The 24,156-nt window shown below is 45.2% G+C and overlaps 1 protein-coding gene across 5 annotated transcripts in view; it reads left to right on the top strand.

Moving 5' to 3' along the window:
• Positions 1-24,156, top strand: part of TM9SF4 (transmembrane 9 superfamily member 4) — a 51,869-nt gene that overhangs the window by 14,405 nt on the left and 13,308 nt on the right. For 2 of the 5 annotated variants that reach the window (XM_004370460.2, XM_023725375.1), the window contains exons 2-12: positions 6,919-7,032; positions 11,657-11,756; positions 15,683-15,851; positions 15,953-16,082; positions 17,452-17,575; positions 19,457-19,575; positions 19,666-19,777; positions 21,293-21,363; positions 22,760-22,892; positions 23,787-23,868; positions 23,950-24,025. In XM_004370460.2, coding sequence (XP_004370517.1) covers positions 6,919-7,032; positions 11,657-11,756; positions 15,683-15,851; positions 15,953-16,082; positions 17,452-17,575; positions 19,457-19,575; positions 19,666-19,777; positions 21,293-21,363; positions 22,760-22,892; positions 23,787-23,868; positions 23,950-24,025 — 1,230 coding nt within the window. Of the gene's footprint in view, positions 1-4,919; positions 7,033-10,934; positions 11,030-11,656; positions 11,757-13,615; positions 13,680-15,682; positions 15,852-15,952; positions 16,083-17,451; positions 17,576-19,456; positions 19,576-19,665; positions 19,778-21,292; positions 21,364-22,759; positions 22,893-23,786; positions 23,869-23,949; positions 24,026-24,156 lie in introns of those variants that run through there. The other 3 variants (XM_023725387.1, XM_023725379.1, XM_012559030.2) reach the window with 3 other exon arrangements.

Genomic DNA, 24,156 nt, shown 5'->3' with positions numbered 1-24,156 from the left:
TTGTGCAGCAGATTTGCCCAATGCGGTATGTCATCTGATTTCTTCACTGCTGCATCCGTGGGCGTTGATTGTGGATCCAAGTAAAACGAAATCATTGACAACTTCAATATTTTCTCCATTTATCGTGATGTTGCTTATTGGTCCAGTTGTGAGGATTTTTGTTTTCTTTATTCTGAGATGTAATCCATACTGAAGACAGTAGTCTTTGATATTCATCAGTAAGTGCTTCAAGTCCTCTTCACTTTTAGCAAGTAAGGTTGTGTCATCTGCATATTGCAGGTTGTTAATGAATTTTCTTCCAATCCTGATGTCACATTCTTCGTATAGTCCAGCTTGTCGGGTTATTTGCTCAGCATACAGATTGAATAAGTGTGGTGAAAGGATACAACCCTGAAGCACACCTTTCCTGACTTTAAACCACACAGTATCTCTTTGTCCTGTATGAACGACTGCCTCTTCGTCTGTGTACAGTATGAGCTGTCTGTGTTCCACATGAGCACAGTGAAGTGTTCTGGAATTTCCATTCTTCGCTGTGTTATCCTTAATTTGTTATGATCCACACAGTCGAATGCCTTTGCATAGTCAATAAAACACAGGTACACATCTTTCACAGGACAGCAGTAATAGGTTAGCAGCTGAGGGCTTAACCATCATGGCTGCAGGGCTCTTTGAGAGTTAGATTGCTTGGGCACAAGTTATGGCTCAGCCAGTTACTAGCTTTAACCTTGAGCAAGTTATGCCACCTCTCTGGGCCTCAGTTCCTCTCTATGAAATGAGGATGATAAAAGAGTCCTTACCTCAGGATTGTTGTGAAGATTCACTGAGTTAGTGCGTGAAAAGAACCTGAACTGTGCCTGGCACATAGTCAGCATTCAGTAAATGTTAACTGCCATTGTTAGCAACATCATCATTACGTACTCATCATCTTGTAATGCAATTCACCTGCCTCTATATTTTGGCTCGGTGACCTTGGGCAGGTTATTTAATCTCTGGGTCTTGGGTTAACTGGTCATCTGTGAAATGATGGCAAAAATCCTCATCTCCCAGGTGGGTTGTGAGGATGGCACAAATCAGTGTTTGTAAAATGCTAAGCGCAAAGTAGGGACTCAGCACATGGACAGGAGGGTCCATGTCCACCGTAGTGCCTTGCCATGTGCTCAGGGACTCTGTGGCTTCTTGTTGCTTTTTGGCATGTTTTCCTGCCAGGGTGAGTGTTATCTTCGTTGCTATGTCTGTTTGTTTTTGTTTTGTGTGTGTGTACTTGCTCCCGGGGTTTGAGACTTTGGAACTAAAGAGTGTATTGAAGTCTTTCAGGATTTGCTTTTTATTCCTCACAGCCTGAGCTCTCAGGGAGCCCTTGAGTTCCCCCAGGGCGGTATATCTCAGCTACGATTGGAGGATTCTGTTTCAGAGGAAGGTGGAACTGGAGTAACTTCTTAGATTTAATTGACTTGATAGCTAGAGGAGATTGTAATCATCTGTCTAGGCTTCAAATCACATATCAGATAAGGCAGAGAGGCCAGGTGTCCAGGGGGAGTTCAGAACACATATGTTTTTGATTAGCAAGAGATAGTGATACTACCCTACCTAAGGGTGGTGGTTTACTGGTGATTCAGCATTTTCAAAACCATGTGTTTTGATCCCCGCTTCTGCCACATGAATCCAGCCTAATAAATGAGGACATGGAGCCCAGCAAAGTTGACCAGCTAAGGATGCACAGCTGAGGATGCACACCTGCCGTTATGTTAGGGCCCCAAACTCATGCTTTCCCCGGTATATGAAAGCTGCCTCCCTATTGATTATCAGGGTGTAGTTTTACACCTGGTCAAAGAGACATACAGCCCCCGCACCTTCCTTCTAAGGGATTTGTATTTTCTAGGATAGACCCTTCTACCCAGAGCAGAGCAGTGGTTCTTAAACTTCGATTTGGGGAACTTGCTTAAAAGTAGGTTCTGATTTACTAGTTCTAGGGTAGGGCCTGAGATTCTGCATTTCTAAAAATCTTCCAGATATGCTGGTGCTGCTTTCCACAGATAACACCTTGAGTAGTAAAGCTCTAGAGACCTTTTAAAAATACTGATGCGAGGGCCCCATCTCTCAGAGATTCTGACTTTTAATTGGTCTGGGATGAGATCAGTATTTTAAAAAAATTCTTCAAGTTATTCTAATATGCATCAAGGTTGAGAACTGCTATCCTAGACATGCAGATAGGTTGTGGGGGTGGTAGACGTTCTCAACCTAGGTCTATGGACAGGTGAGAAGGTGGGGGAGGGTGTCACGAAATCCTTAAATGTGAGGGTTTTTTTTTTTTTAAACCAGATTCTCAAGGGGATACAGCGAAGATTAAGAACCGTAGTATTAAACCTGTATGCGAATAGATGGTTTCACGTTTGTATAGATCAAAGCTTGGTTGGTGCTTATTATTAATTTGTTTGATAAGAATTTATTGAGGGCCACATAAACCAGAGACTCCATCAGCCTGAGACCAGAAGAACTAGGTGGTGCCTTGCTACCACCAGTGACCACCCTGATGGAACACAACAGAGAGTCCCTGGCGGAGCAAGAGAAAAGTGTGATGCAGAACTCAAATTCACGGAAAAAGACCAGACTTAATGGTCTGACTGAGACTAGCAGAACCCTCGGAGACATGGCCCCCGGACTCTCTCTTAACCCAGAACAAAAACCATTCCCGAAGCCAACTCTTCAGACAAAGATTAGAGTGGACTATAAAACATAAAATAATACTCGTGAAGAGTGTATTTCTTAGTTCAAGAAGATACACGAGACTAAATGAGTGGCTCCTGTCCAGAGGCAGGATGAGAAGGCAGAAAGGGACGGGAGCTGTTTGGATGGACACAGGAAGCCCGGGGTGGAAAGGGGGGTGTGCTGTCACATTATTGGGATTGCAACTAGTGTCAGATAACAATATGTGTATAAATTTTTGTGTGAAAGATTAACTTGAGCTGTAAACTTTCACCTAAAGCACAATTTAAAAAAAAAAAATTTATTGAATATCCCATCAACGAAGCTAGACAAGTGATTCCTGCAAGTAGAGGAGATGGCAGATACTTAAATGACCATAACTCAACACAAAAAATGCTATAGTAAGACTTTAAACAAGTTCAGATTTATACATGTGTCAAATAAACTAATAAGCAGCAGTCTTTGAACGTGTATAGGTGAGAAAGTTCATTTGGGTATCAGGTAATGTTTCCATTCTCTTGCCTCTGGTGCCATCATAGAGATATTGACAAAGTGCCTTGGAAAGTAAGGGAGGAAGAGAATAAATCCCCCCTGTGGGGATCTGAGAGAGGTTCTTGCAGGAAGAAACACTTCAACTGGACCTTGAAGGGTAAGTAGTACTTGAATAAGGCGAGTCTGAGGGGTATACAGCCTGAGCAAAGGCTCAGAGGCAGCCTCTCCTGAGCGAGTGGTGCTGCGTCTCCCTGAAGGCTTAGAAAGGAAAGATGGGAGGTACTCCTGGAAAGGCTTAGGATTGTTCTTAGGATGTTTTCTTTTGCCGCTTTTATTTATTATTTTTCGTAAGTGGTATAAATACTGTATAATCTTCAAAAAAAATTATAAAATACAGATACACAAAAATGTCCACCACTCAGATACCCCAGGTAACTCATTTCACCTCTTAAATCTTTCCAAAGATAAAAAAGGAATGCTGCCGTATAGTGCTTTATGCCCTGCCTTTTCGAACTTAAAACTAAAACTTGGACATACCCACTAAGGAAATAATACATTATCATTTTTAATGACTGCATAACTGGATATACCATTCCCCTAATATTGGACATTTTAATGTTATAAGTAGTGAACTATTTCAGTATTTTAAACAATGCTGTGGTGAACATTTTCTTTTGTACGTTTTTGGCATACTTGTTATATTTTTCTTGACATGTCTAGAAGTACAATTGCGGGGTCAAAGAGTATGTACTTTTAGGGGGCTTTTGATAGAGAATGCCAAATTGCCTCCCACCCACAGAAGTGTTCCAGTTTACAGTCTCTCCAGCCATATGAAACCAGTGACTTTTTAGCACCCAAAACTGACAGTGTATCTTGGTGTAGTCATTAGTTCTCAGCTAAACTTCTGAATTGGTTTTGGTTGCCAACTTTAATATTACCAATTAGGTTCAAAGATTCTAGCTTATTGTGGAAGTATCCTTTGCCATTTTTCATTTCTTCACCCTTCTTCTAAGATAAATTGATTTATGGTTTGTTGATAGTATCTTTGGTTAAGGATGTCTGGTTTCTGCCTAGTTTTTCAAAAATTCAGGACAAGTTTTGAGTGGCAGTTTATGCTAGTAATACAGGATTTGTCTTCCTTATGTTTGGGTCAGTTGGAATTCAGGTACAAAGAAGAATAAGAAGAAAAAAGAGGGCAGGATTTATTTCTCCCACATGAAGCAACCGCATTCTAAGGACTGACAAATGAGGGCTAGCAAAGGGCTCCAAAGAGGGAGGGCCAAAGTCTCCAGATGACGGACCAAGTGGAGGAAATCCTCTGATGGAGAGGAAATCGGATGCTGTAACCAGCCCACAGTCGACAGGCTTTCCATTACTACTCAAGAAGAAAGAATAATAAAAATCTATTTGTTATTGTTGTATTCAAGGTAGACCCACAGCAGTAAGCCCCTCCCTTTGTACATGCATAGACTGTCTCTAGCGGGATTTCCAAGGAACTGCTAATAGCAGTTGTCTGTGGGGAGCTGGAGTGTGGGAGGAAGATTTATTTTTCAGGGTCTACCCATTTGTACTGTTTGAGTTACTTACTGTATATATATTGCTTTTTAAAACTTTTTAAAAAGCTGGTTATTTTTAAAAAGCCTTACTCGTTTGTGGTTATGTAAGATGTTAAAAGTTAGGGGAAGCTGGGTGAAGGGTATATAGAGACTATGCTATCTTTGCAACTCTTCTGTAAATCTAAATTTATTTCAAAATAAAAAGTTTAAAAAAAAAAACCATATTCTCTTCCTATACCAAAACCTGCCCCATGAGGCAATTTTCTACCTTCTAACCTTATCTCTTTTAAAGATGACACTATTCTACCCCTTATTCTGCTGAGCTCCTGATTACCAAATACAGTGCAATAGTCTTAGCCGTTTTTCACTGTCTTTATTGGGGTCAAACTATCATTTCACATTTTATAATGAATGTTGTAACTAAATTCACATCAAATGGCAGATGCTTATATAAGTTTACGACAAATCGGGGGGCGGGGGGAACACTGTGAGCATATTGCTTTTAAGACTTTGACCTAGCTATCTATCTACAAAAAGTGCACCGAGCTCAGAACTTTAAATGTTTAAAGCCATTTTTCTCAACTTGTGGTCCATATAAAAATGCAGATGAGTGTATTTTTGGCAAGCTCCCTTGGTGATTCTGATGCCCTATAAAACTTAATTTCAGAAAGAATCATCCGAGAGAGAAAGAGTGTGTGTGTATTTATTAGCTTGGTGAGTGGAGGGGCTGCAGTGGCAAGATGATCAGCCAGGAGGCTGTGACCTTCGTCCAGGAGGGAGGAAATGAGGGTCTGAAACATAGCAGCAGTAAAGAGGTTGGAAAGAGGAGGCAGATGCAGAAACAGTTGAGTTGGTGATTCAGGTGTATGGACAACAAAAGTCCTTGGTGAGACCAGGCAAAGGGAGAGCAATCAGGCAGGTAGCTCTTCTAGTTCCTTGAGGAGGTGAAGAGACGTTATTGCCAAAGGGAAAGGGATGCTTTGGCCAGCACTGATGGGTTGAATTTCTTGAGGCCAGAAATAGATCTTTCTTGCCTTTGATTCCCAAGTGACTATCCTGCATGCAAATATTTACTGAGTGCCTAGTCTGTGCCAGGCACTGTTTGTGGCACTAGGGATACAGCCCCTGCTCCCATAGTTTACATTCAAGTGGAGGGAGCAGATAATATGCAAAAAACAAATACATATTGTACATGAAGAGGAATAAAGCAGAGTAAGATGATGAAGAGGAATAAAGCAGAGTAAGATGATGGAGAAATGGGTCGTGGGAGCCCTGAGAATATTATTTTACTAACATGGTCCGTGAAGTGAAGGCTTTTCTGAGGAGGCATTTGAGAGAGACCTGAATGAAATTAGGGGTGAGATGAGCCATGCAGTTATTTGAGGGAACGGCATTCTGGCAGAGGGGACAGTGAGGGCAAAGTCCCTGAGGGGTGGCAAAGGACTTGCTATGATCAGGTGACAGAAAGGTGGCCAGTGTGGCTGGAGCAAGTGAGCAGGGAGGCAGAGAGTGGGAGGTGATGAGGTCAGTACAGTTTTGGAGAAGGCTACCAGGAAAATCTGTTGGAGCTTCCTGACAAAGCAAACCTGTGCCATAAGGAGAAATGAGAATTAATGGAACATTGTGGAGCTTTTTCCTTCTAGCTTTATTGGAGAGGGAGCCCCTGGGTGGTGCAGGCACTGTTAACTGGAATGTTGGAAGTTTGAGTCCTCCCAGATGTGCCTTGGAAAAAAGGCCTGACGATATACTTCCAACATATCAGCCATTGAAAATCCTGTGAAGCGTAGTTCTGCTGTGACACACATGGGATTGCCATGAGTTGGAGTCGACTCAGCAACTGGTGGCGGTGGGTATTGGAGAGCGATGCAACATGAAATTGTTGAGAGAAGACTGATCCGGAAGCGGAGAGATGTGGCTCCTGTATTAACAGTCTGCTTTTTCCTTGGTGTTAATTACTTGACTCATTTTATGGCTAATTTCTGAAATGCAGCATCAGTGTGTTGTAACTCTCTTGGTGGCATTTGTGTGGCAGCACTTACAGGCTTCCCAGAGGGAGGACAACTCTGGGTCAGGTAAAGCAGACATGAAGGTGGAGTGACTTTATCTGCCCCAGGGTGATGGTCACCTTTTTCCACCATTCCAGCTGGGCCTCTCTTCTTCCAAGCAGGATTGGTTGTCATGGTCCCTGCTGCTTCTCTCTCTCATATGCGAAACGAGAGCCTTCTATGTCCCTGGAGTTGCACCAATCAACTTCCACCAGAACGACCCTGTAGAAATCAAGGTAAGTGAATTCCTGGACTCTTGGAGCCTCTGTGCCAGGCATTCCAGCTGGAGGACCAAGGGAGTTGTTTTGTTTGCGTACATCCTGTGGTTGCAGAGAACAAAGACCAGTGGCAGTGCCCTGTGAAAAGAGGGTTCGCTGCACAGGTAGGAAGTAGAGTGTCCTCAGGAACCCAGCAGGTCCAGGAACTCTGCCTCTGACCCTCCATCTCTCTCTGTGCCTATGGCTCTCCATGGCTCTGCCTGTGAGCATATCCTCTCCTCTTTTTGTCTCTCTCTTTCTCTTTGTCTCTGCTCTGTCTCCGTTTCTGGCTCTTTCTGTGTCACCATCTCTGTATATGTTTGTGTCTCTCTGTCTCTTAGCCAGCCTCCTCATCTATGGTATCTCTGCTTCCCTCTTTCATCTGCTCCATTCTCCTCTCTGTTACCAGCTTTCTCTGCCTAACTTGTACACAGCCTGTTATGGCCTTCTATTTTTTCAGTTTTACCTTCTGCCACCAGCTGGGTTCTCCAGGTCATTATTTCCAAATTGTGTACTACATACTGGAGTGATGACATATTTATTTTAATAATTATTTTCTTTTAATGTATATTAAGAAATATAGCTACTACATCAGCTCATGATTTTATGGCTGTCATTGTTAGTTTTCCATTTTTAATAGAGATATAATGCCTGCTTATTAAATAAATGCATCTAAGTAAAAATGAGTCAGGTACAAGTAAATAGTAGAGTAGGTGGTAAGTAGATAGGGCGGGTTGGTGCATGAAAGCTATCCAGCTGGACCACCTCACCTTTTCAAGGTAGTTGCCCACCTTTGGGCCATCAGCCATGGCAAGGGTGGAGAGTAGGGACTGGAATCTCCTGGTTGAGCAGGGGCATTGGGCAGGCTGGCACTGAGATTAATGTCTCTACAACAATGGATTGTTGGTGGCATTCTCAGAGCCCCAGTGGGGGAGTGTCATCTTGAGTCAGGTTCCCAGGAAACAGACTCTGAGGTCATAATTTTTGTGCAGGAGATTTATGGGGGAGGCCCTGGGGTCAGCACTTGTGAGGGAGTGAGGGAAGTGGGATTGCACAGGGGCAAAAGTCGAGCAGCAGTGGTGCAGCAAAGACCGTGGGAGGCTCTGGAGCTGGAATGGCTCTTTAGAGTTGTTCAAATTGAAGCAAGGGAACCAGGTCCCTACTCCTCTGCATGGACCAGTCGTATACAGACCGCCCCCAGGGAGGGTTCCTGACCTTGTACAAGGGCTCTAAGCTGAGGCCTTTTCCCGAGCTGAAGGGACTTCCCTCTGCCATCACCCAGATACCACTCCTATTAACACTTTGGTAAATGTTTCTTAATCTTTATTTTTGTGCAGTGTTTATACTGTAGGATATTTGGCATTCTCATGCCTCCATAAATCCCCAACTTCTTGACTACCACACTGGTCTCCTGTAGGCAAAATTAGCTTGTGGTTGAAATTTTTAAGTAGTCCTTTGGATCTTTAATGATTCTATCATAACTGTATAAAGTTATGAAAATAAATTTTGCCTCTAAAATAAACATACATTTCTTGCTTCATTACCGTGATAATGTGAACCACATTTTTATTGGTATGCACTAAAGCAAAACAGTGAGGATGCATGAAAATAAAGTTTTCATTCTGAATCACAGCGTTCAGAAGGAGAAGCAGAAAACAAGAAAGTCACGAAGGGCCATCCTTAGGACTCGCCCTCATGCGCATGCTCCTTCTTTCCCACCACTTTTTAGGTATTAGCAGAATTTCAAATTACTACACGTCATGCTCATTGGGGGCATCAGGTATGCTTATAACTTCTTATTATCCAGGGGGAGGTTAACCAGTTTATAGGTTAAAAGTATAAATAATATGTCTTAGTTATCTAGTGGAGCCCTGATGGCGAAGTGGTTTAAGAGCTCAGGCTGCTAACTAAGAGGGTGGCAGTTCGAATCCACCAGCCGCTCCTTGGAAACCCTATGGGGCAGTTTTGCCCTGTCCTATAGGGTCACTATGAGTCGGAATCGAATCGACTGCACACAGCAACAACAAGTTATCTAGTGCTGCTATAACAGAAATACTACAAGTGGGTGACTTAAACAAACAGAAATTTATTTTCTCACAGTTTAGGAGGCTAGAAGTCTGAGTTCAGGGTGCCGGCTCTAGGGGAAGCTTTCTCCCTCTGTCGGCTTTGAGGGAAAATCGTTGTCTCTTCTGAGCTTCTGCTCCTAGGGGATCTTCATGTGGCTTGCCATCTCTCTTCTTCCATCTCTACTTCTCAGCTTGCTTGTTTAATCTCTTTATGTCTCAAAAAAAGATTTACTGAAGACACACCTATACTAATCCTGTCTCATTAACATAACAAGGACGACCCATTCCCAAATGGAATTATAACCACAGACATAGACGTTAGGATTTACAACACATATGTTTGGGGGACAGTTCAACCCATAACATGATACATACGTAGAAAAATTAAAACTGCCATAAATCAAATTTTAAAAGGATTGAGATCTTATCAGTCTTGTTGTGTGCTGTATCACCAGCTCCAGGGTACAGCTCCAGACCCAACTGGAGGGTGTTTCAAAACCTATGATATATACACATTATATTTAGAATATATATTCTAAAATCTGGAAAATTATTCATTCCAAAGCAAGAGTTTCAAATAAGGGTTGTAGATCTGTATTCTAAAAAGCATTTACACTTTTGGATGGTGTATGAGGAATTGTCCTATAGTAAAGATAATTTTATGGATGACAGGTGGTTTGGTGGTAGACATCTTGCCTTCCATGTGGAAGACCCACGTTTGATTCCTGGTCAGTGCATCTCATGTATAGCTACCATTTGTCTGTCGGTGGAGCTTTGCACGTTGCTGTGATGCTGAACAGGTTTCAACAGAGCTTCCAGACTAAGACAGACTAGGAAGAAAGGCCTGGCAATCTGCTTGCGAAAATCAGTCAGTGAAAATCCTGCAGATCACAAAGGTCTGATCTGGAACTTATCATAGGGATGACGCAGGACCAGGTAGACTTTTGTTCCATTGGCATGATGTTGCCCTGAGTCGAGGCCAACTTGGTGTCAGTTAACAGCAACAACAAAGATAATTTTAATTACACTTAGATTAAAATTCTTTTTTTGCAACATTTTGTTTGGTTCTATTTTCTCCATGGTTTTGGGTTGTCTGTGACTTCCTCCTGTACCTCTTTCAACTTTAACCCAGAATTTGAGTTGACTGTAGTCAAAATCATGAATATTAAATCTATAAGATTTTATTGTATATATGCAGTGGTTTGTATTTCTCCTACATATGCATCTGTTAACCTGCTTCTTTCATACAACATTAGGTCAGTATTGCCCAAACTGCAGTATATTCACAGTAGCGCTAGATTAACAAAGCCAACCAGGTTTCTTTACTGTAGACCTTCTCAGAGCCCCTTAATATGCTTGGATATGTTGAGGAGTGGGGATTGCTGGTTAAGTGTAGCATTTGTTCAGGAAGCATCTGTCACCATTTCCAGAGCTGTATTCTCTGTGCTTGCATCATTTCCTAAACCTTCTCCTTCGTGGTCTTCCTAAGCCTCGGTTTTAATGGCTGCATTATATTTCACTGATGACTGTATCATGGTTTATTGACTGATTTCCCATTGTAGGGGCTTTTGGTTGTTTTTCATTTTTCCTCTCTTCTCGCATTCAGCAAACATTTAATGAGCACCTACTTTGTGCCATGGTGGCACAGTGATTAAGAGCTCAGCTGCTAACCAAGTGGTCGGCAGTTTGAATTCACCAGCTGCTCCTTGGAAACCCTGTGGGGTTGTTCTACTCTGTCCTACAGGGTCACTATGAGTCTGAATCGACTGGAGGGCAGTGAGTTGTTTTTTTTTTTTTTTTTAACTCTGTGCTTAGGCATTGGGATTACAGAAGTGACCAAGATGCCCATGGCCGTTGCCCTTATAGAGCTTAGATCTTAAATTCAAGTGGGACGGACTGATAAACAAGAGGTAAACAAAATAATGACATCTTAGCAAACGCACTATGAAGGAAACTGAGAGTGCTGAAACAGACAGTAGTGGGGCATTCCTTTAGGTGAGATGGATAGGGAAGGCCGCCCGGGCGAGGGCCTTCACGTTGAGTCCTGAACATGACAAGGAGCCAGGTATGCACAGAGTAGGGCAGAAAGGAGCAGCAGGTTCAAAGCCTGAGGCAGGAGAGAGCTTGACGTGTTGAAAGAACTTAGGGGAGGCCACTATGGTTATGAATAAGGAGTGGACCACTTTGTGCCTCGAGTTCTTTCCCCTCATTTGTAGTTATTTCCTCAGGAAAGATTCACAGAAGATAAATTATTGGGTCAAGGGGTATCGACATGTTCATGACTCGGTATATATTGAATTTGATTGTGTTTTTAAACTAAACCTATAATGTAGTCTAAAACTAATGAAATGTGAAATAATTTAGAACTGTGCTCCGTATGCTGTAGTCTGGAACTACTGCAGTTAGTTTGTTTATTAGACAATATTGTCAAGTATACTAAAGATGTTGGGGTGCCAGGGAAGGCTTACTGAAACAGTCATCTTGATCCGGAAAACTACTGCTGTATTCAGGAGTAATGGCCTCTTTTCTCCCACCAGGCTGTGAAGCTCACCAGCTCTCGAACCCAGCTACCTTATGAATACTACTCACTGCCCTTCTGCCAGCCCAGGAAAATAACCTACAAGGCAGAGAATCTGGGTAAGTTCTTCTCTCATACTACTGTCAGCCTGTCCCAAAGGCGAACCCAGATCTTTTCATAATAATAATGGCAGTTAACCCTTCTATAGCACTTACTATGTGCTAGGCACTGTTCCGGTTAGTTTACATATGTATTAGCTCTTTTAATCCTGTCATAACAGCCCTAGGGAGGTAGTTAATGGCTAAGCTGGGCTTTGAATCCATGAAGCCTGGCTTCAGAGTCAGAGCCTTAGGCTACTAATCAGCACTGGATCTCCCTTAATTTCTAGTTAACTCCTTCTCTCTTATGACTTTTAAGGAGCCCTGGTGTCACAGTAGTTAAGTGCTTGGCTGCTAACAGAAAGGTCAGTGGTTCCAACCCACCCGCAGCGCTGTGGGAAAAAAGACCTGACAGTCTGCTCCCAAAAGATTACAGCCTAGAAAACCCTATGGTGCAGTTCTGTGCTGTCATATAGGGTCGCTATGAGTTGAAATTGACTCAATGGCAATGGATTATGAGTCGGAATCAACTCGACAGCACATAACAGCAATAACCGTCTGCTTTTAATTGAAAAGAGTGATTACTTTTGGCCCTAAAGCAAGCAGAGACATCACCATAGTTGTTGTGAAGCTGTACGGGCTTGTCTCAATGTGTGAAACCCCTAGCACAGTGCCTGGCACAAGTCTTTCATAAACGATAGTCATTTGATTCTAATTTAAATAATTCTCCAGCTGGTGAAATTTCAGGCTTAAAGGAAAAGACACTTGGAGGCATCTATGAAGGACACAGTTATTAGTGCTTACTCTGTGCCTGTCTCTCTGTTAAGTCCTGGAGATGAAAACATGGAACAGCGCTCTCCCTGACCTTAAGGACCTTAGAGACTTTTCTACCTTAGAAGGACTCTTTAAGAGGAAAGATTATGTCTTACAGCCCTCTCTCTTTTCAGCTTCTAGCCCAGTCCCCAGCAGACAGGAGGCATCCAGTGAATGTTAGTGTCCTACCTGAGTGGAGCAAAAACATCCTTTATTGACTGCCTGTTGAATTGCCAAGCCTTGTGCTCTGCTACATCGTCATCATCACCATCACCATCACCACTTGTGGTGCTCTTCCTATGAGCCAGGCCTATTCTGAACACTTCTGTGCTTTAACTTACTTGTTCTCACAGCAATTCTATGAGGTAGATACTCTTGGTATCCCCAGATTATAGATGAGGAAAATGAGGCACAAGGAGGTGAAGTGACTTGCTCCAGGTCACTCACCTAGTAAGTGGTGGAACCTCAGAAACCCTGTTCCAGAGTCCATACCCTTAAGCACCATACTCTGTGCACTATCTCAGATTCTTGTAGTTAACTCTCAAGCCAAATATGATTACCTCCATTTCATAGTAGAGGGAACAGCGGCTTCATGGATTGGAAACACTTGCTCAGGGTCATGTGACACATAGGTGGAGAAATTGAGATTTTAACCCAGGTTTTTTGTTGTTGTTTTTTTTTTTTTACTCAAAAGCCAGAATTGTTTCCATTGTCTCAGGCTGCCCAAAGGCTTATTTGGGCTGTGTGAGGGCTGTGCTCATGATGACCGCATTGATGGGGATTGGTGTCATGGTGCGTGTGTTGGAGCAACTGTGGAGATGTACTGGAGTACAACATCAGATTCTCTTAGGGGTCCCCATTCATAGCTTGCTGCTCATGTAGCGTGGTGGCTGTCTATTCCCAGCTTGACAAAGTTCAAAGGAATACTTCTGCATTAGAAAGGAGCCATTCCAGACCAGTATGTCCTCTTTCTTGGTTTAAATTTAATTTCCAGATATCAAGAAGTGTTACCTGCCTTCCTTGGTCTGCAGCTCTGTTCTGCTCTCTGTGTTTTCTTCCCCTCCTAGGCAAGCTCCCTGATGACCTGAACAGAAGTGGGCAGTCGGGCCTGGTGTAGAGGAAAGAGCCCAGGTGTTTAGCATGCTTACACTCCCTTATATGATCACGGGCAAGTCGCTGTCCTTCTTTGGTCTTCAGCTTCATCATCTGTAAAATGGCAGAGGATGACCCAAATCACTGCAGCAGTGGGCCATGCAGATGTCTTATTGGTGCCCTTGCTGTCCGCTGGCCTGTCCATCCCTGGGCTTTGCAGGCTCACCTGCATTATCAGGCCTCCAGCCAGTTCTTTGCATTCTCCATGTTTTCACAAAACTGCCTAAGTGATCTTTGTGTAACCAGAATCAGGTAACGTCTTCCCCTGCCTTTGTTGGAAACCTTTCATTGGCTTTTGTTGCTCTCTGGATAAAGATCGAACCTCCAGTGTGGCCCAGGCCCCATGAGGTCTAGCTCTGGCCTATCTCTCACGCTCCCCTTGAGTCACTGTCTCCCTTGCTCTCTGCATTGCAACCACATAGACATACTGTTCCTTCTATCTAGATTTTCTTCCGTTATCTCTTTATGTAGTTAACTCCTCTTTTCTTTTAGAGCTCACTTCAAGCACCACTTTCTCAGGGAAACTTTACTAGGCCTATTCCCCCATGTCTCAAGCAAGTTCCTCTTGTTACACGATGTATTGTCATTATTGTGATTACTTTATCAGAGTCCACCTTCCCACTGGACCGTAATAAGCTCCTTAAGTACACCTGCTCACCGTTGTATCTTCAGGGTCCGTCACATAGCCAGTACACAGTACATGTTTGTGAGTGAATGAAAGACTAGACAGAGAGTGCCACACCAAGTGTCCACACTTGGTAGGCAAGTGTTAAACCAAGTGCACGTGAAGGCATTAGTCTCCTTCGGCTTGCCCCGGTTTCACATCATCATAGTAGAATTGCTAGAATGGCTCGGAATGAAAGTGCTGTTCAGTTTAATTGGCAGTCCCTTGGTGCTCAGTGCCTGCTCGCACAGCATCTGGCAGCAGGTTATTCTGAGGCAGCAGGCATGCAAGGGGCCTGCCAGTTCACTAAGGAAAAAGATGTTTTGGCTAAAAATCTCAGGGGTTAGATTTCACCCTCCTTCCCTCCCTGCCTGAACCAGGGTCTGAAGACAGAAAAATAGGAAACAATCTCTGCCCTTAAAGAGCTCATAATTGGGTAGGGGAGCCTGGAACATAAATACATCAGCACACTGTGCAGAGTACCATCACTGGTGTACGAAAAGGTGCAGAGGCGATGCTGCTGACTAACAGTATCTGTTGCCTGCCTGCTCTGTACCTGGCACTTTACTTGTATTGATGCCTTTATTTCTCAGGAGGTAGGTACTTCTATCCCCATTTTACAGATGGGGAAATTGAGGCTTATTGAGGTTAAGTGACTTATTCGGGATTGTTCAGCTAGTAAGTGGCAGAGCCAGAGTTCAGACACAGATGGCCTGGAGTTAGAGCCCACTGTCTTCACTACTACATGATGCTGCCTCCGTATGGAGGGAATTCAGAGGAGGGAGTGACAAGCTCTGCCCGGAAGAGGTCAGGAAGGTCTTCAAGGAGAGAGTGAAATAGAAGCTGAGTTTGAAAGGTGAGGAGGAGTTTCCGGGAGCATGGGGCAAGGAAGGGCACTCCAGGCATGAGAGGGTGAGGCCCAGAGGCATGAAACAGTGTGAGATATTTGAAGAACTCTGAGAGGTTGGTGGTGCTAGGGCATAAAGGGGGAGGGGAGGGTGACAGGTAGAAGGTTAGATCGGCATGGACCTAGATGGGGAAGGGCTAAGAACTGCTAAAGGCCCCGGAAGTCCTTTTTTAAATAATTTTATTGTGCTTTAGGTGAAAGTTTACAGCACAAGTTAGTTTCTCATTCAAAAATTTTTACACAAAAATTGTTTTGTGGCATTGGTTGCAATCACCACAATGTGTCAGCACTCTCCCCCTTTCTACCCCATGGAAGTCCATTGTTTGCCCTGTGGTTCTGTTTGTGTGACTATACCAATCTCAGCAACCTCAGAGCTGAAGCTCTGAGCTCGATCTGTCTCTCTTATGGCAGGAGAGGTGCTGAGAGGGGACCGGATTGTCAACACCCCTTTCCAGGTTCTCATGAATAGCGAGAAGAAGTGTGAAGTTCTGTGCAGCCAGTCCAACAAGCCCATGACCCTGACAGTGGAGCAGAGCCGGCTTGTGGCCGAGCGGATCACGGAGGACTACTATGTCCACCTGTAAGTTGGCCTCTGCTCCCTGCTGGCATCGAATTCATTTAGGGGAGGGCAGTGCTGGGAGAGGCGGTCCTGGGGCACTGAGCGGGGCCTTGGGTTTCCAGGATTGCCGACAACTTGCCTGTGGCCACCCGGCTGGAGCTCTACTCCAACCGCGACAGCGATGACAAGAAGAAGGAAAAAGATGTGCAGTTTGAACATGGCTACCGGCTCGGCTTCACGGATGTCAACAAGGTAGAGTATCTCCTGCACAGGTCACAAGGACTCAGGGCCACAGAGAAGGGAGAGACATTTAGCTCTGAGCTTATGATACAGAAAAGATGGGTCTTAGCCGAGGGGAGCGTCTCCTGGTGTCCCTGGGCATGGTCTGTCAGAAGTCTGAGTGCTTTGGGCCAGGCTGTGATAAATGCTGAAGGAGTGGAAGTCAGTGTCCCTTCAAGGTCAGATTCCATTTTTATTTTTATAAGATTAAAATAACAACAACAAAAGCTGGAATTTCATCGTATACAGGAGAGAGGGCTAAGTAGTAATCTTGGCCATGCCGCTCCCTGGGTTTGATCCTGCTTATGCAGCTTACTAGTTGCCTGGGTGACCTCGAGCTTCTGGCTTCCCTTCTCTGAGCATCCCTTTTCTTATCTGTAAAATGTAGTAACAGCCACATCTGCCCTATGGGATTGTTTTGCAGAGAAAATCAGATAATCCATGTCAGCACTTTGTAGCACAAAACCCAAACCCACTGCTGTCAAGTCAATCCTGACTCATAGTGACCGTATAGGACAGAGTGGAACTGCCCCATAGAGTTGCCAAGGCTGTAAATCTTCATAGAAGCCAACCGTCACATCTTTCTCCCTTGGAGCGGCTAGTGGGTTCAAACTGCCAACCTTTGGGTTATCAGCTGAGCACTTAAGCAGTGCACCACCAGGATTCCTTCCTTGTAGCACAGCCCTTGAGAAATACACTAATAGTGATGATGATTTTAACAGTGATTGTCTTTGCTTATCTTTCTAACTTTCTAAACTGATAAATATCACTTAGGGAGTTAAAGACAAAAGCATTTCTTTTGAGGCACAGCCCCATCCTCAAAGGGCTTCTGTCCTAATTGGGAGGAGAACTGACAGTGTAAGGCCTGGATCTTAAGTCCCACTTGCCTTTGCTGATTGTCAGTGCCAGAGGAGTTCAGAGGGAACTCACTGTGCACTGGGGCCCCTGGAGAGGAAGTAGGCCTTGAAAATAGGTAGACTTGAACTGAGTTGAGTCAGGGTGGCATTCCAGTTGGGGTAAGTGCTGTGAACAGAAAGCAGAGTAGGGACTGTTCGTGGGCCAGGGAGGGGCTGGGGAGACCAGGTGGGTTCACGTGGCTTAGAAAATGATGACAGCAGATATACTCAGGTCAGATGATAGAAGGCCCTGAATGTCAGGCTAAGGGATTTGGGCTTTTAGCTGGTAAACAGAGAGAGCAACATGATGAGAGCAGTGTTTTTGGAAGGTTGGTGCAGCTGAGCATGCTGGACGAGGGGAGGAACCCAGGCCTGGGGTGATCTCCCTGGATGATTTTCTGGTTGTTCCTTGGCTACTAGCTGTTGTCTGTGTTGCTCCATTTTAGATCTACTTGCACAATCACCTCTCGTTCATCCTTTACTACCACCGGGAGGATGTGGAAGAGGACCAAGAGCACACATACCGTGTCGTCCGCTTCGAGGTGATTCCCCAGAGCATCAGGCTGGAGGGTGAGTGGGGAGGTATGGCCAGAGGGGCAGGGCTGGATGGGGCTGGGCTTCCACACCAGGGTCTTCTCACTCTTGGCTCCTGAAATGCCCTCTAGACTGATAGGCCCAGGTTAATGGCATCTGGGCCCAGCCAAGCTAGGGCCACTGCATTCCCATTTGAGACGGGGACAGGGGGCTGACATCTGTTGTGTCCTAAACTGGACACCTTACCTTTTTTTTTTTTTTTTTTTTTTAAATTGTGCTTTAAGTGAAAGTTTACAATTCAAGTTAGTCTCTCATATAAAAAATTTATACACACATTGTTTGTTATGTCACCCTAGTTGCTCTCCCCATACTGTGACAGCACACTCCTCCTTTCCACCCCAGGTTTCCCGTGTCCATTCAACCAGCTCCTGCCCGTCTCTGCCTTCTCATCTCGCCTCTGGACAGGAGCTGTCCATTAAGTCTTATGTATCTGCTTGAGCTAAGAAGCACATTCTTCACGAGTATCATTTTATGTCCCATAGTCCAGTCTAATCTTTGTCTGAAGAGTTGGCCTCGGAATGGTTTTAGTTTTGGGCTAACAGAAAGTCCGGGGGCCATGTCTTCCAGGGTCCCTCCAGTCTCAGACCATTAAGTCTGGTGTTTTTACTAGAATTTGAGTTCTGTACCCCACTTTTCTCCTGCTCCATCAGGGACTCCGTGTTGTGTTCCTTGTCAGGGCGGTCATTGGTGGTAGCCCGGCAGTGTCTAGTTCTTCTGGTCTCAGGCTGATGGAGTCTCTGGTTTATGTGGCCCTTTCCATCTCTTGGGCTAATACTTTTCTTGTGGGCACCTTACCTTTTTACCTCCTTCCAGCAACCCCAGGAGATATGTGGTGGTTACATATGAGGAACTAGAGGCTCAGAGAGGTTAGTGACCTGGCCAAGATCAAGCAGCAAGTTTGGACTGTCCTGGGCCTCTTCACGGAAACCAGCGAGCTCACCCTGGGCTGATGAACAAGGGACAGGGATACAAGCAAAGCGATTGGGCAGCACGTTTCTTCTGTTTCACTCCCTCTGTGTGAATTATTGGCATAAACTAAAATTTGCCCAGAGTCCACAGTTGTGAGGGAATTCGAGAGCCCGGCCCCAGGCCTCATGGGCCTGATAGGACCTGGTCCAACATCACCTCACCTGTCAGCCCTCCTTCACCACAGGGCGCTCTGCAGTCAAGCAGGCCTGGTCTTTTGTCCATGGTGCTGGTTTTCTAGCTTTTTTTTTTTAAGGCTATAGAACTATTTTTCAAATAAAATCTCACACAGAAGTCTTACATAGAACAGATTGGATAGTTTCAGAACACCATGCTTTCTCCCCTTCAGTGAGTTTCGTGAACACAGTTTACATTTATGTACGTGATGATTTGAAAGCATTTGCCCTCTCCTGGCTCTTTGAGGTTAAAGATTGTGTCCAGCACCCAGCACAGTACCTGGGACATAGTAGGTGCTTATTATATGTTTGATGGTTGAATGAATGGATGGATAATGAGATGAACAAATGAGTAAATGAATGAATGATTGAAGGAAGCATCCAAGTGGCTGAATTACAAAAGTGCCCAAAGGAGTGATTAAATGAATGATCGAGTCAGTCAGTGTTGTTTTGTGTGTTGAACGGGATTAACTGAGTGAGTCAAGGAAGTGAAGTGAAGGAAGATTGATTGACTAAGTGAGGGAGTCAGCCCCTCTCCCCAATGCACACACCTCTCTGCAGCCCCTAAGGCCCTTTGAGAGGTCAGGGCTCTGGGGAGCATAATTTAAAAGCCCTGTTGCCAGCTGTAGCAGCCTCCACTCAGGTCCTGAAGGCCAGGGTCTGTCCCAGCAGCATGCAGCCCCTCAGGAACAGACCGAGTTTCTGTCTCTCACAGACATCAAAACAGATGAGAAGAGTTCATGCACCCTGCCTGAGGGGACCAACTCCTCACCCCAAGAAATTGACCCTACCAAGGAGAATCAGCTATTCTTCACCTACTCCGTACACTGGGAGGTGAGAAGCGTCCGGGGCCCAAGGGCAGGGAAGGAGGGTTCTGATCTGGCGCAAGAGCCCTGACTCTTAGTGCTTCTTCCCGCCCACCAGGAAAGTGACATCAAATGGGCCTCGCGGTGGGATACTTACCTGACCATGAGTGATGTGCAGATCCACTGGTTTTCCATCATTAACTCTGTCGTGGTGGTCTTCTTCCTGTCAGGTGAGAGGTCTCATGACTCAACAGTTGGGGAGAGCCAGGGGGTGAGGGATGAGGGACTGAGGCATCATGTCACTTATGGGGGACTGCTCAGGTGTTCTTGGGTCCAACTGTGGGTCAAAAAGAGACATCAGGTGTACATAGATGAACAAGATTCAGGCTACTCTGGAGAGCTTATTAGAGGAAGACAGATACATCTATTTATATGTTTGTTCATTGATTCATTCAGCAGAGAGTTTGTTGTTGCTGATTCTGTGCCCGATGCTGGGGTATGGTATTAGCAAGCCCAACACAGTTTCTGTCCCCATGGAGTCTGTATTCTAGTAGCGGGAGAGAAGCAAAAAAGCAAATATGTAGTGGAGTTCCAGTCAGTCAATAGTGCTGTGAAGCAGATAAATAAGGAGGCCAAATACACAGCAGTTGAGGGAAGGATGAAGTCTCCTTTAGAGAAGGCCTCTCTGATAGGAGGAGCGTCCACTCAGAGACCCAGGGAAAGACTGTTCCAGCAAGGACCACCCCCCCTGCAGGGGGACAAGCTTGGCAAAAAGCCGGTTTTTGAGAGGGTGGTGAGCAAGGGGAAGGATGGTAGGCAGAGGTGGAATGAAACTAATCACTTCACTATCAGTTGGGAGGTAAAAACAATGTTGTTACTGTTAGCTGCCAGCAAGTTGCCCCTGACTCATAGCAACTCCATGCACAGTGGGTCAGACCTCTGTGATCCACGTGAATTTCATTGGCTGATTTTTTGAGAAGTAGATTGCCAGGACTGTGCCAAAGATAATGTTAACTACTGTTTATCAAGCATTTCCTCAGGGGCCAACTGCTATGCTAAGCACTTTACAAACATCTCAATCCTTGAAGCCCCATGAGCTAAGCCTGAAAGCATTAAGTATGTTAGCCCGAGGTCCTACAGCCCATTCTCTTAACCACTACACTGTGCTGCCTAAAGAGGTACAGAAAGTGCTATGGAAGCACAAATGGGGGCCTCTGAACTGCTTAGGGGTGTCGGGGGGGTTAAAGATGCTGGGTCTGAGTCTTGAAGCATGAAGAGGAGTTAGGGCAGGGAGAGGCATTATGGACAAAGGTAAGAGTAAGGGTAAAGAGGAGGGGAGAAAGGAAAGGGGAGAGAGATGATACTCTGAACTGTAACTATAAGCAACAAATAACCAGAAATGAGTGGGAGGTGAGCCTGGGAGGAGATGAGGCTGGAGAAGTTAGTAGGACCAACCCATGGAGGAGCTGGGATGCTGTTCTCCCTGGAATAAAATCAGTGTCCTGTGGCTTCCCCCACCCATCTCAGCAGTCCTTCCATTCCCCTGCTTGGGTGCGCCCTCCGTGCACCCCTTCCCGGGTAGCTGTAGTGGAGCTGCACCCAGTAGAGGACCTGAAATGGCTGCACTGCCAATTTCTGCTGGAGGAAGGAAGCCGTGCCATGCTCACCAAACCACAGGAGGGCATGGAGCACAGACAACAGGGCTGGCAATGCCGACGACTCCTCCCCACCCCTGTCTGTTTCAGGCATCCTGAGCATGATCATCATCCGGACCCTCCGGAAGGACATCGCTAACTATAACAAGGAGGATGACATTGTACGAGGTCTTGGCTGGGGAGGGAGGAACTGCGAGACAGAGGGCAGTCTTAGTGAGGAGGGACTCACGAATTAGCACAGTTGTTTTTTTTTTTTTTTAATACTAGTTGTTGGCCAGTTAACATGAGACAAGCCCCTTCACGTACCATCCATGGCAGTGTAAATTATTTTCTGAAAAGCAATTGTCAGTACATGTCAAGAACTGTAAAATAGTTAACTCACTTTGACAGTGTAATTGTTCTAGAAGTTTTCCTAGGAATCAAAAACTCACACCTCAGACTTGGTCCACACATATATTTATTGCAGCTTTATTTATAATTGAAAGAAACTGGGTATAGCCTAATTTTCCTACAACAGCAGAGAGGGTAAATTATGATACAGCTCTACAATGAAAAATTATGCAGGCACTAAAATAGTACTTTCAAAGAGTAGTGACATGAGGAAATGCTCACAGCCAAATATTGACCAAAAGTGACAAAATGAAGAGTGAATATAGTATGGTCCCCGTTTTATTGTTTCAAAATTGTATACAGGCAGTGCCTGGGTCCCAGATGAGATCCATTCATAATTATGTCTTTAAGTCGAATTTGTAGGTAAGTTGGAACAGGTGCGTATGATTTTTAGCCTTAAAAGGCTTCAGGCCTTTTCAGTGTTTTAAAAGCCGCACCTGCAGCAAGTGAAAGTGATTGTGCTGAAGACATTATTGCGAGTAGGGGTTGGTTCAGTCGTTTGAAAGTGAGGGCAAATGTACATAACATTAAAGGGCAAGTACGAGTTGTCCGTAAGTGACACGTATAGGACGGCCTATATACATGTACATGCGTACATACATAAAAGACTAAAGGAAATATGTCCAAAAAACAGTGACATCATTAAGTGGTGGGAGTATAGATCATTATTTTCTTTTTTATATCTTTCTGTATTTTTAAAAGTTTTTCCATAACAAACATCTATTTCTTTTTGTTATTTGACTTTCATGCTGTATACTAAAAACAGATTTTTTACTTTTTTTATTCACAAGTAAGAACACATGCTACTTTTATAATCAGAAAAAAAATAATAAATTGCTTCTAAATCTTACCACCCAAAAACTATTGCAGTTAACATTTTAGCATGTTGATGTTTTTACATTCCTTCTTCCCGTGCATTAGGTTTGTGGAATTTGGGGAAGAGACTTTCCTTTTACTGAGCTGTCACCATCATGTTTGTTCCTTCCGTTCCCATGTGACACTTTTCTGAGGAGCACTTCCTCATATCACTGACATACCTGTGTTTTCTGACTGTTCAGAGAGGGGCTGGTTGACACTTGAGGGACCCTTAGCCCCAGTTTGGGGGTGGTGTCTGCAGGACCGGCCTCCTCCCCTAAGAACCACGTTCACTCCGGCCCTTTGCTGCAGGAAGACACCATGGAAGAGTCGGGATGGAAGCTGGTGCATGGTGATGTCTTCAGGCCACCCCAATACCCCATGATCCTCAGCTCCCTGCTGGGCTCTGGCATTCAGCTCTTCTGTATGATCCTCATTGTCATCTGTGAGTGCCCAGCAGGGCCAGGTGTGGGGCTGTCGCATGAGGAGCATGGGGGCCTAATTCTGAGGCGTGGCTGTCTCTGCCACATGCCTCCGGAAGAGCAGGGTAGGCTTCCTTCCCTGGAGAAGAGGCGCTGGGTAGGCATCTTAGCATTCCTGGGCCAGACAAGCACCCATCCTAGCAAGAGGGATAGACCCTCTCAGCCCCAGGCCTTGGTCCCAGTGGTCCTTCTCACAGCTTTGCAGCGCTGTGTACAGAGCCCACCACATCCACTCTGTACTTGAAGCCGCACATCAGTGCCATGAAGTTGGCCTCCTTTTGCAGTTGAGCAGTCAGGAATGGTATCAGAGGTTAAGTGACTTGCCCAAAGTCACATGTAGCTAGTCAGTACCAGGATTGGGACTGGAATCACACCTTTTTTCCTAAACAAAAAAAACTACTAAGTAGTAGTTAGAGACAGTTCTGGAGTCAGTCTACCTAGATTTGTATCTCTGCCTCTTGTCTGCAAGCTTTGTGACCTCAGGCAAGTCACTTAACCTCTGAGCCCCGGTTTCCTTGTCTGCAAAATGGGGAAGGTAGCCTCTGCTTCGCAGGGTTAATAGGTGGATTCAGTGAGCTAGCATATATAGTGCTCTTAGCCCCTTGCCTGGCTTATCACAGGTGCCCTGCGGCTGGAAGCTGCAGGTAAAAGTAGGACGGCAAAGGCCTAGTAGCTGCTGCAACCCTCTGAACCCCAGCAAAGACCTACTCTTCTCCCGTAGCGGAGAAGGGTCTATGCAATTGAGAAGGCCAAGGTCAGAAAGGACCCTGTCAGTCAGCCTAGGATGGAGGTTGGGAGTTGGGAGTCTGGCGATCAGCCACCCTTACTTTCTCTTCCTTTCCTCCCTTCCTCCACAGTTGTGGCCATGCTTGGCATGCTGTCGCCCTCCAGCCGGGGAGCGCTCATGACCACGGCCTGCTTCCTCTTCATGTTCATGGGGTAGGTATGACTGTGCAGGCTCTGGGAGCTGGCACAGACCTCCTTCCCTCCAGCTAACAGGTCCCTCCTGTTTTCCCACAGGGTGTTTGGTGGATTTTCTGCTGGCCGTCTGTACCGCACTCTAAAAGGCCACCGGTGGAAGAAAGGAGCCTTCTGTGTAAGTATCCTAAACCTCCCCCTGGCATTTGGTGGGGAGCCAAGAAGCTTCCTCCTGGGCAGAGGCCATAGGCCCAGGAATCAGAGCAGCTCAAATGGAGGAGGGGAGGCAGGCCCTGGGGGAGGGGAGGC

The sequence above is a fragment of the Trichechus manatus genome, unplaced genomic scaffold (assembly GCF_000243295.1).
Source record: "Trichechus manatus latirostris isolate Lorelei unplaced genomic scaffold, TriManLat1.0 scaffold00008, whole genome shotgun sequence".
NCBI classification, from domain to species: Eukaryota; Metazoa; Chordata; class Mammalia; order Sirenia; family Trichechidae; genus Trichechus; species Trichechus manatus.
Note: the sequence above shows the minus strand (reverse complement) of the source record. Positions and strands in the feature narration are given on the sequence as shown.